This window comes from Mus pahari, chromosome 5 (assembly GCF_900095145.1).
Source record: "Mus pahari chromosome 5, PAHARI_EIJ_v1.1, whole genome shotgun sequence".
In the NCBI taxonomy this organism is placed as follows: Eukaryota; Metazoa; Chordata; class Mammalia; order Rodentia; family Muridae; genus Mus; species Mus pahari.
This window is the reverse complement of record NC_034594.1, coordinates 164,873,760-164,885,919: the sequence shown is the minus strand read 5'-3', so window position 1 is coordinate 164,885,919 and position 12,160 is coordinate 164,873,760. Positions and strand designations below refer to the sequence as shown.

The following is a 12,160-nucleotide window of genomic DNA, read 5'->3' as shown; positions in this document are numbered from 1 at the left end:
AAATAAATCTTTAAAAAAAAAAAGAAAAAATTAGTTACATTTTCCATCTTTTTTTTTTTCTTACTACAACTTCAACCACTGTTTTATTTGATTGTTGTGAGATAGCTATGTCAAAACTTGCTAAATGCTAATATGAAGGGTCACGGTATCCTAGGCTGTATAATTTATTCATTTATCTAAAAAGTACATTGAGGGCTGGAGAGATTTAGCACTTGCCACTCGAGACCGGGAACCTGAGTTTGAATCCCCGAAAGCCACGTAAAGGCCAGATGCTGTGACATGTCTCTGTAATCTCAACAAACAGCAAAAGAGATACCGCATCAAACAAGCGAGGGGTTGAGGACCAGCACTCCAGGCTGTTCTCAGAGCTCCACACAGGCATGTATGTGTCCCACCACAGAAACAGGTATACCCACAGAGACACAAAGGCAAATATTAAAGCTGTGTGTGTGTGCGCGCACACATGTGGACTTGTATATATGTGAGCACAGATGCCTGTGGAGTACAGAAAAAGGCACTAGATCTTCTCAAGGTGGGATTACAGGAGGTTGTGCATTACCTGATGTAGGTGCTAGCAACCACTCTTCAGTCTTTTTGGAAGAGCAGTAAATGTTCTTAACTGCCGAGCCATCTCTCCAGCCACCAAGTATCTACTTTTATATAAAGAACAATGAGACACATTTTTGTGTCAGATACAAGCAGTAAACTCTTATTGCTTCCTGTGACCTTCATAGAGTGAGGCCCACACATGATAGTTACATAAACCACAGAGAAATGAATGACTGTTTCATAATCACATACTAATTTTTCCTCATCCAACCCAGATTATCAATTTATTTTAGGCATAGAATTTGATTTCCTTTCTGTACATATACTCTTGGGGGGCTTCTAAAATGTTGCTTCTTGTATCCTGTATGATAGGAGGCTACATTTACTGTGGGTGACATATTTATATTATTTTAAAAGGTTTATGGTACATTTTTTGGCCTTTCAGTGAAAATCATTATATAAATGTCACTTGTCATTATCATAGAAACATTCAGCTGTGGGAAAAAGCTTTAAATATCCTGCCTAGAACAAGATAATGTACTTTGTTATGAATAAGAACATTTAGCTGCTGGATCCTATATCCTACTAAGCATGTGTTTCTTGATCACTTTGTGTTAAATTGGTCTAGAAGTTCTGTTCACGGTTCCATGCTGACAGGATAGATCACACTGGGCTATTGTTCTTTCAAAAACTGCAGTGTAGAGGCCAGGCTGTGGCTTAGTGAAGAACACTTGCTTGGCATGTGCAAAGCTTGGGGGGGGGGTGTCTATCACTAGATAACCAAACCAGACAGATGGACGGACAGATCAACCTTCAGTGTGCTGCTCTGCACAGTTGCCCAATGGCAGTAGCTTCCTTGAGCAATGAGAACATTATAACCCAGATTAAACAGGAATAACTTCATGTTTACAGAGGGAAAGGAAGAGCAGTGTAGGTGTTCCTTCTGTCTGCATAAAAGGCTTGGAGGATACAGCAGCAGGGAGTGCTGGGTAGCAAGTCTCTTTCTGAACTAGTTCATTTTCTTTCCTTGGTAGAACCTGCATACTACCTCGATTGCTACACTTGCCTGGAAGAAAGACTGTGGTTTGAAGCTGAGTGTGATTTCCAAATCGCTAATCCCATCATTCAGGAAGCTGAGGCAGGAAAATTGAGCATTCAAGTCCAGCCTGAGTTGTATAGTGAATTCCAGCCGGGGTTTAGCTACACTGCAAGACCCTGCCTCAAAACAAAACAGAACAAAACAAAAACAAGCGAAGAACCCCGCAAACTAATCAGAAAAACTACCATTTTTGTCTAAGCTAATGAAATGCTGGGCTTTGGTTATTACTGTGCTACTGACAGAATGGCAATAACCCAGCAACAGGAGGGAAGAAATAATTATTCTAACTTATTTTTTCTTTTCTTTGCATCCCAATCTGTACCTCCCCACAGCATTCATTCCTTGGGTACCAGCTCACTAGGTAGCACTTGTACACATGGGAAATGACCCCTGCTTTCTTCCTACCAAGTATCCCTAAATAAGCCCTGGCAGACTGTCTGAATACTGCCTTGCCATTTATATTGCTTTATGGCTAGACCATTGAATAAAGCGTACATTAATCATGATGATGATTGGCACCTTGACTGGCTCAGGAACCAACCAAGAGATGCACTTCTGGATGTGTCTGTGAGGGTGTTTCTAAGAAGAATAACTCAGTGTGTGTGGGGGGAGAGCTTCCCATCGAAGATGCAGTCCCTTTCAAAGGTGGTTCAGATATGAGGAGGTCTGAAGGAAGTGTTGCCTGCCTGCTTGCCCATTGCCCATCCTGAGTGTGAGTATATCCTTCTCTACTGCTGCCATCTTCCAGTGTGAACTGAATACCAACTCTCCAGGAACTCTCCAGGCTTTTGGCACCAGGCTGGGCCTGCTGAGGCCGCCAGTTTTGTGAGCTGAGCAGCTACTGTCTTTCACAGCTTCTATAATGCACAGATAGTGATTGTTGGACTACCCAACCCCTATCACATAAGCCAACTTAATAAATCCTCATCTATCTATCTATCTATCTATCTATCTATCTATCTATCTATCTATCTATCTATCTATCTTTTCTTTCTATCATCTATCCATCCATCTATAGACAGACCTATACATATATATCATTTTGTTCTTCTAGAGAACCTTGACTAATATACTATTTATATGTAGATTTTTTCACTTTAATTAAGTAAAGCTAAATTAAACTTTTTTTTTTTTACTTGTTTTAGCTACATTTCAAGTATTCACTCACACATGGCTCCTAGCTACTATATGGCTACAAGAACAGAATAGTTTCATTGTTGCAGGCAATTCTTTTGGGTGTCTCTGCTCTAAGAGAACCTCTGTGAAGGATGCTGAGAGGGAAGTTCTTGGAAGAGTTGTGCTGGGGTGGATGTCCAGAGGAGTACCTTGCTAGTCACCATGTAAGCCTTTTCTATGCAACAACTTCTTTCTGGCAACTCTCCTCTCTCTTACAGAGTTCAACCATGTGGGTCACATGGGGTTGCTACAGAGTGAAAAGGAGGCATCTCCTACTGACCCCTGTGCTGTGCACTTGATGCTCAGCTTTGTGGGACTATCTTGGGAGGTTCTGGAAACTTCAGACGGTGAGACCTAGTTGGAGGAAGTAGGTAACTGGAAGCGGGCCCTGAATGGCACTTTGTCCCTGGTCCTGGTCCTTTTCTGTCTGCCTCTTCTTGTGTGTCACAAGTGGAAAACCTCCTCACTATGAAGTTCTGGGACCAAGCAACTGTGGGCTGAAACCTCTGAATTCTTGACCTAAAATAAAACTGTATCCTCTTGTTCCTATCAGATATTTTGTTCACAGTGGTTAAAAAAATAATTGTGTAATACAGGTGTAATATTAACCCTCACCCTTCCATGATCACGGGGGCACTGCTCCGAAATATCAAATGAGTTTATATTTGGTCTCCTGACTAATCTGGAGCAGGGCTTCCTACTTAAGTTGAAATAAAGACTCCTCACTTTGGAGGAATTTATGGTTTTGGGACCCAGAAAGTTGTCTAAACTTACACATGGTAAAGCTTTCAATTTCTCAAGGCTTTTTTTCAGCCAGAGAGAGTCCATCAGTGTGTGGTGATCAAGCAATAAGCAAGCAACAGGCAGACAGAAGTCAGGATTCGAGGCAGGAAGCTCTCGCCATAGCATCTGGGCTTCCAAGTTTCTCTGACCTGAGGCTCAGCTTTATTTCTGTACTTACATATTTTAAGTTAACTGTTCTTTTTATAAAGCTTGTTAAATTGGAGTTATTCTCCTTCACACCAAACAATAGCAAATAATGCAGAATTAATTTGAGACAGAGAATTCTGTTAAAGTGTATGGCTTCAGAGTGGCAAATAAAATTCAAGTTTGTAACATAAATAAAATCGACATAACTCAGAGGTATTGATAAGGCTCTGACAATTATATTTATACTTACATTAGTTTTCATTATTTTTTAAAAGTTAATATAGAGAGGTGATATTATTTTGTAAAGGTGAATTTGTTGCCTTTTAACTTTATGAAACAGAAAAAAGGCAATGTTATTAGAATAAATAATTTGGATTGAAACTGTTTCCATGGTATTATAATCCAAGAAATAAAGGAGTTAGTAGCTTTTCTTGGGGTTTTCACTAAGTTTTTATACACATTTTTTCAGAAAGCTGAAACTGCTAAAAAGCTTAGTTTAAAAATGTTTCCCTCGCCTTTAATCCCAGCACTTGGGAGGCAGAGGCAGGCGGATTTCTGAGTTTGAGGCCAGCCTGGTCTACAAAATGAGTTCCAGGACAGCCAGGGCTATACAGAGAAACCCTGTCTCGAAAAAACAAACAACAACAACAACAAAATGTTTCCCTCAGGGCTGGAAAGATGGCTTAGTTCAGTCATTCTCAACCTGTGGATCGCAACCCCTTTGGAGGGCTGAAAGGCCCTTCCATACGGGTTTCCTAAGACTACGGGAAAACACGGGTAAGTACTCTGCAATTTATAATAGTAGCAAAATAGTAGCGATGAAAATAATTGTATGGTTGAGGTTCACCAAAGAGGAATTATATTAAGGGGCTGCAGGATTATGAAGGTTGAGAACCACTGGCTTGGTGGCTAAGAACATTTACTGCTCTTCCAGAGGACCAGAGCTTGGGTCTCAGCACCCGTATTAAGCAACTCATAACTGTCTATAACTCTAGCTCCAGGGACCATGGTGCCTTTGGCCTCTGAGATCACCTGCACTCACATGATCATACCCAGACACAAACACACATACACATACATAAAATAAAAATAAACTTTAAAAGGTCTCCCTCATGCAAAACTTCAAAAGCACTGAATAGTGTCATTGACATAAATTGTATCTTTTCACATGTGTTTGTATGTTATCACATATCTTTACTTTTTTGTTTGTTTGTTTTTGTTTTTGTTTTTTCGAGACAGGGTTTCTCCGTGCAGTCCTGGCTGACCTGGAACTCACTCTGTAGACCAGGCTGGCCTCGAACTCAGAAATCTGCCTGCCTCTGCCTCCCAAGTGCTGGTATTAAAGGTGTGCGCCACCACGCCCGGCTGTCTTTACTTCTATATGTGTAATTTACAGACTTTTGATTTCTACTGAATGATTTATATAAACAAAGGTTCCAGCTTAAAACTAGGTTGTTTCTTAAGTTGGTTGGGAACCCTTGTAATTTGGAATATATTTTCCTATCAAGATTCTGTTGCCGTGGACAGAGGTGATTTAACTTAGTACACAGAGCTATCACCAACGTGGGTTGATCTTTTTTTTTTACTTCCATTTGACATGATATATCCACATGTTTAATGTTTATTTTTTCTACCAATATTTCAATCATACCACTGTGTGATGAAACTTTATGGTATTACTGGAAGTGTAAACTATTATTCTTAAATGTTTCCACAGAGAGGATAACTTGAAAACTGTAATACCAGAACATATTTATATTTCAGAACTATAAGAAAATAAATTATTTTTCTTTTTGATCTTAATTTCTAAATATTTCCACAATACATGATGAGAAATTCAGATAACTACTTGAGTGATGTGTTTGAAACTAATTTTTACAACTAATTTATTATAAAAAGCAAAGGATTAAAAAATCAAAAGCTCGCCGGGCATGGTGGCACACACCTTTAATCCCAGCACTCGGGAGGCAGAAGCAGGCAGATTTCTGAGTTCAGGCCAGCCTGGTCTACAAAGTGAGTTCCAGGACAACCAGGGCTTTACAGAGAAACCCTGTCTCGAAAATAAGTAAATAAATAAATAAATAGCAAGCTAATGAGCAGTCCCAATGCATTAATATATAGTGTCAATATTTTGGAGGTACACAGTCAAGATAAAAACAACTATCCTTTTTAGGCATGATCTATAATAAAATGTAAAGCTTATAAATAAAAACAAGTTGATACTTCTTGAAATTAGAACTGTTGAACCAGTCACATACTTTAAAAAAAGTAAACAAAGAAGCTAAGATAAGCAACTAATTTTAAGTGGCTATGTCTTAGTCTTCTGTGTGATAGCCAGACTGGTTAATACATAAAGAAAATGGTTTAATTCAGCTCATGGGTTCTGAGGATTGTCATGTCTGGTGAGGACCTTGAGTTATTATATGGTGGGAGTATGTGAGAGTAATCAGTTTGTGACTTGGGAAAGAAGGTGGAAAAGGAGTCAACTCAGTTAATAATCACACAGCCTTGGCCTAACCTGTGGTAACTACTTCTGGTTGGTAGGAGCTATACTGCTCCCTTTATGAAGGCTACACCTTCTAGTCCAACACCTTTTTAAGGTCCCAACCATACAATACCATTATGTTAGCAACTGAATTTTCAACTGATTTTGGTGGAGACAGCACATATCCAAACAATTGCAGCTCTTAAGCAAACTCAGAAGTTGTATGAAACGTTGGGCAAAAGTTGAGGTAATATATATGGTATTAGCTAAGATACATCTCAGATTATTACAAAAGGTAATGTTGGTAGAGGCGATTATGAATTTTAACTTAGGGGAAAATATTAGTACTTTGGCCAAAGTTCTAAGTTTGAAGCTCAAGTTTAACACACACACACACAGACGCATGCACACACTTTCTGAGAAAACTATTGTGAACTAACCTGGTTTATGCAGGTATCTGTGTAACTGATGATTCCTGAGATGTTTGGCTTTCAATATGAAATTCTTGTAAGTTTCAACAGTTGAAGCCAGCTAGAAACCTCAAACCAAGAGCTGTGGTTTTAAATTTAATGTCCTGAAGTTCAAGTCTGCTTTAAGTACAGTCCTCTGGAGAAAATGTTATTAATTAAAGCTATGGTATCTGGTTCCTAAGCATATTGATTGTACTCCACCCCCCCCCCAGAGAGAGAGGAGAGAGAAAGAGAGAGAGAGAGAGAGAGAGAGAGAGAGAGAGAGAAAGAGAGAGAATGAGAGAGTGCTTTAAGACTAACCTATAGGTATTTTATCAGAACAGTTATTTAGTTTGATACTTCAATAACAATTCCTGTTCATAGATATATGTTTTTGGTGTGTGTATGTGTGTTTCCGTGCATGTGTGTGCGCTCATGTATGAATAGGTGCATGCATATGTGTCTGTTAGACAGACACGCTGAGTGTTTTCTCCAGTCACTCCCCTCCTCCTCCTCCTCCTCCTCCTCCTCCTCTTCTGGTTTTTCGAGACAGGGTTTCTCTGTGTAGCCCTGGCTGTCCTGGAACTCACTCTGTAGACCAGACTGGCCTTGAACTCAGATCTGCCTGCCTCTGCCTCCCAAGTGCTGGGATTAAAGGTGTGCACCACCACTGCTTGGCTCACTCTCTTCTTTTCCTATTTATTTTATGTATATGCATGACTGGTGTCTATGGAGGCTGGAAGAGGATGTCAGACCCCCTAGAATTGGAGTTACAACAGTTGTAAGCTCCCATGGGGATTCTGGGAGCTCAATCCAGGTCCTCTGCAAAAACAGCAAGTGCTCTTCACTGTTGAGACATGTCTCCAGTCTCACCCATCCCCCCCTTTTTTAAAAATTTTTTGAGACAGGCTTTCTCATTGATCTTGGAGCTCACCAATTAGTCTACACTGGCTTTACAATGAACTTCAAGAATCTGCCTAAACTCTGTTCTCCAGAGCTAGAAAAACAAGCATGCTACTTAAAAAAAAAAAAAATAGGTGCTGTGGATTGAGCTCAAGCTCTTAAGTTTGTGCAACAAACACTTTATCAACTGATCTATCTCCTCTACCCCTGCAGCCAGCTCTCAGTATGATGCCTAGATCAATAGATATTCACTAGACTAGTCAAAACATTAAAGAACAGGGTCAGGGAAATTTCTCAGAAGGTAAAGATGTTTGCTACCAAGCCTGGCTGACAACCCGAGTTTGATCCCTGGAGTGCATATGGTGATGAGAACAAACTTCTGCAGACTGTCTTTTAACCTTCATACAAAGGTCCTGCCCCAATAAATAAGCAAATGTAGAAAAAATGTTAAAGAATTAATTCCTATTGAGCATCAATTGACTGAGGGAGAAGTTATATAAAAGCAATGAAAGGCAGTTTCTGCTCTAGATTACAGTCCAACCTCACTTACATAATAAGTGGAAAATATTTCCTTCGTTTCTGTCCTTAATATAGCCACCTGTTCTAGAAGTGACCATCTTCTCCACAAGGAAGAATCACTAAGTTCCTATCCTTCTAGGCTTCGTCATCCTGGCCTTAAAGTACCTAAATGAAGCAGGACAAACAGTGGAGAGGGGCTGATTAGATGGCTAGTTGTTGTTGGCTCCGGGTTGGTTTTTGAGTGTTCACATGCAAACTTAAAAATGGATACGTGACATGCATATCAGGCCCTTTGTCAAGACGTCTGTGCAACAACTACACTTGTGTGGCTTCAAATGTGTGCTTGCAATGTATAGACAAATGGGGAACTCGTTCTTCCAAGGGGGCATCAAGCTCCTGTGGAGTTGAGTCACATTAGAAATGAGGCTGAAGAGAGAGAGGGAAGGAGGGAGAGACAGAGATCATCCTCAGGATCCCTCTTTCTCGTTTGCTGTGCCAGGAAGCTGTCTCTACCAACTGGCTGAAATCTGAGGTGAGTGCTCAGGCAAACCAAACCAAATCAAACTGAATCTGGCACCTCCTCGGTGCAGAGACCTGTCCGTGGTCCTGACCGCGTGTCCAGCCGCTCTGGAAGCCTGGCTGCTGAGGCTGCTAGCTGCTCTCTCTCCTGCACCTGTTTGGAATGCCCGCCTGAGACCCTGCACCGGCTGGGGGTGTGGGGTGTGGGGTGGGCGAGGTGGGGGCGTGGCCAGCAAGAGGCGGGAGTGGCGGGTCAGGGTGGTAGGCGGGGTTGTGGGTATTTCGGGGGCGGGGCCTGAGGAGGCCGGTGGGAATGGGTTAAGTGTAGGTTGTGGGCCAAACTATAGTTGTTGCGAGGGGCGGGGCCTAGAGGGGCCGGGGGCGGGGCGGTGTCACGTGCCGACGGTGCGCGACTGTGGAAGGTTCCGCTTCCTGCGCCGCCTGCTCTGGAGCTCCGACCCCACCCCGCCGCCCCGCCCCGGCTCCTGGAGGCCCAGTTGCCTGGCCCGGGGCGTTCCCGCCCCTCTGGCCGGAGGCCTAAGAGCGAGCTCCTGCACTTACCCCGCTCTCCCTGTGTGGTTGGTGCGGTCCATGGCGAGCGCATCATGGCGATCGAAGGTAAGTGGAAGACAAGCGATGCGCGGAGAAGACGCCCCGCGAGCGAGCGCAGGGCCCAGGAGGCCGAGGTGCGGGTTGCGGGTCCGGACCGTAAGGGAAGCTAATGCGGGACACCGGCCTAGGCGCGGCGTGCGGCCCTCGCGAGCACTGGCCTACACACTGTGGGCGCTGAGGTACCGAGTGAGATGCTCAGGTACTAAGGCGCTGAGGTACTTAGATGCCAAGTCGCTCAGTCTCTGAGGTGAATGAGGCGCTGAGGTTCTGAGGCACTGAGGAGACTCAGGTACTTAGACACTAAGGTGCTGAGTCTCTGAGGTGAATGAGGCGCTGAGGTGCTGAGACACTGGAGACTCACTCGTACTAAGGCGCTGAGGTGCTGAGTCTCTGAGGTGAATGAGGCGCTGAGGTTCTGAGGCACTGAGGAGACTCAGTTACTAAGGCGCTGAGGTACTGAGTGAGATGCTCAGGTACCAGGGCTCTGAGGTACCAAGATGCTGAGGTGAATGAGGCTCTGAGGTATTGAGAAGCGCCGTGCTGTTTGGCAGCGGGAGGCTGTCCTTGTGGGACTGGCAGACCCGCCAGCCTGCTGCTCCTGTTGGGCTTTCTGGGCCAATGATAACCACGCTATCCCCTTCTATTGACGGGTATAGGGGGGGCCAGGACATCTTCGTGAGGTTAACCCTCTCATTGACCCTCAAAATTGCTTTTCACCGGGGAGAGGCAAATGCCCATTTATGACAAACACACCCAGAAGATTGGCAACAGAAATGTTTCACAAGTAGCTTAATTCGAATTGGATAAGGTAAGTGGTACCGATGTGTATTTTCCTCTTATTCTGAGAACATGGAGCTGGAGTGGAGTGTAATTTGCCTTGCTTTTAAGGAGGATATTGTGCAGTTAGTATCACACAGGTGTGACGCTCACAGCATCTTGTTTTCCATTTTAGATGAGCTCAGTACAAAAAAAAAAAAGCATTTCCAAAACTTCCCTGCATGACCTGTATAGGGTACCTGTAGCTGAATCATTACTTGCCTACATTTAACGTGTTCCCCCTCACACAGTAATTCCCCTAGATTACTGAACTCTGTTAGTATACATGCCTGGGGGCTTTAGGATCCAGCCATCAAACTCCAGAATTAACTTAGCTGTGTGTTTCATGTTTGCTTCATTTTAGAGATTAAGTACGGGACACACTGATATGATTTGCTAAGATGATGGAGAATAAAATCTACCTGTAATTGTTGATGTTCAGAACAGCATGTTCAACCCGTATTCTTCCAGTCCTGTTTATTAGAGCTGGAATTAGGGAGAGAAATTCACTGATTGACCTAGAATACTTTATTTTGTCAACAACTTTGTGGAAGGATTCCTTGTAAAGTCATACAAATAAAATTTTATGAAGAACATGAAAGATTAACCCAGATAGGATTCAAATATGATCTCATAAATTGTAATTTCTTATCGTCCGAGTTTTCTTTAACAACATACCTTCTCCTGGCAGCTAAATGTTAGAGCATTTTGCTCTGTGTTTTGTATCTTCAAATAATAGGGTTTTCTAAAGATTCTCTGTATGCTTTTTGTTTTGTTTTGTTTTAGTTTTGATGCTGGGGATTTATAGCATGGTATATTCCAGAAAGTACCACTGAGCTATACCCCCAGCTTATTATTATACCAATAGATTTTTTTTTAAAGGTTTTCAAGATACAAATGTCAACACTTAGACCTTCTCTGGTTTGCCAAGGAAAATGTAGCTAATACATTTCAAATAAAGGTTAAGTCAGTCTAACTGTGCTTCTTAGCACTTACTCCAATAGATTCTGTTTATACATACCATCCCTAATTTCCTCACCTTTGAGTAGAATCTTAATTACTCAGTGTGGTAATACCATAAGCCAATGTTTCTTTGAAGACCTGTTTAGTAGTCATATCTCTGATAAAGGATGACATAGTTACTTAGTAGAAATAATTTATATACAGTTCATTCACCTGTTAACTCAATGAACATTTGTTGTATGTCAGGTATAGACAGTATTCTGAAATAGACTTTGTGGGATCCTTTCTGTTAGAATTTATGTTTTAGTGGACAGATGATTGTGAGCATGGTTGCAGTATAGTGTATATACCAAGAAATAGACCATACATGCCTCCTTTGTATAAAAACATTCAGTGGTGATGACTTGAAAATTAATTTTGAGATAATAAATTTTATACCCTTAAGGTCTTTATATTTGGGATGAAGTTCTGTATTGTGAAATCTGTTATTCAGCAACTTTAGTCTAACCCCATCCTAGTTTTCCTTTCTAAAGCAATAATTAAAATACACTGTGTGTGTGTGTGTGTGTGTGTGTGTGTGTGTGTGTAAGAGCTCTTCCATTTGAAGACAACAACCATATACCCCTTTGCATTAAAAATTGAAATATAGTGATGGACAATTTTATTCCACTTGTATATTAAAGCTGTTATAACCTTATTTTACTGGTGTATAATTTTATAAATGTAGTTTAATATTAGAATGACCTTTTCCTGTAACTTCTTGTGGGTTCAAATGAGATTGTATTAAACCAAAAACTATACACTGGTTACTCACTCTCTAGCTGTGTCTGCACTCCTTTGCATAACTAATTGTGTTGTGAATTGAGAATAGGTCTTTGTAGCGGTTTGGCATGTTTTTAGTAGCCCTGTTCAATTGTTTAGGCTTGAGTTTAGTACCAACAGTTACTTTCTGTTCGACCTTTCTTTCCTTCTTCCTTCCTTCCTTCCTTCCTTCCTTCCTTCCTTCCTTCCTTCCTTCCTTCCCTTTTTCCCTCACTCCTTTCCCCCTCCCTTCTACTCCCTCTTTCTCTCTCTTTCTTTCTCTCCTTCCTTCCTTCCTTCCTTCCTTCCTTCCTTCCTTCCTTCCTTCCTTCCTTCCCT

General features: G+C 41.8%; 1 protein-coding gene across 1 annotated transcript in view; it reads left to right on the top strand.

The window, feature by feature from the left end:
• The first annotated feature begins 9,099 nt into the window (after window positions 1-9,099).
• The window catches only part of Syt14 (synaptotagmin 14), a 142,277-nt gene continuing 139,216 nt past the window's right edge, over window positions 9,100-12,160 (top strand). Inside the window, exon 1 of the mRNA XM_021198403.2 lies at window positions 9,100-9,247. Coding sequence (XP_021054062.1) covers window positions 9,235-9,247 — 13 coding nt within the window. The 5' untranslated portion in view covers window positions 9,100-9,234. The remainder of the gene's footprint in view (window positions 9,248-12,160) is intronic.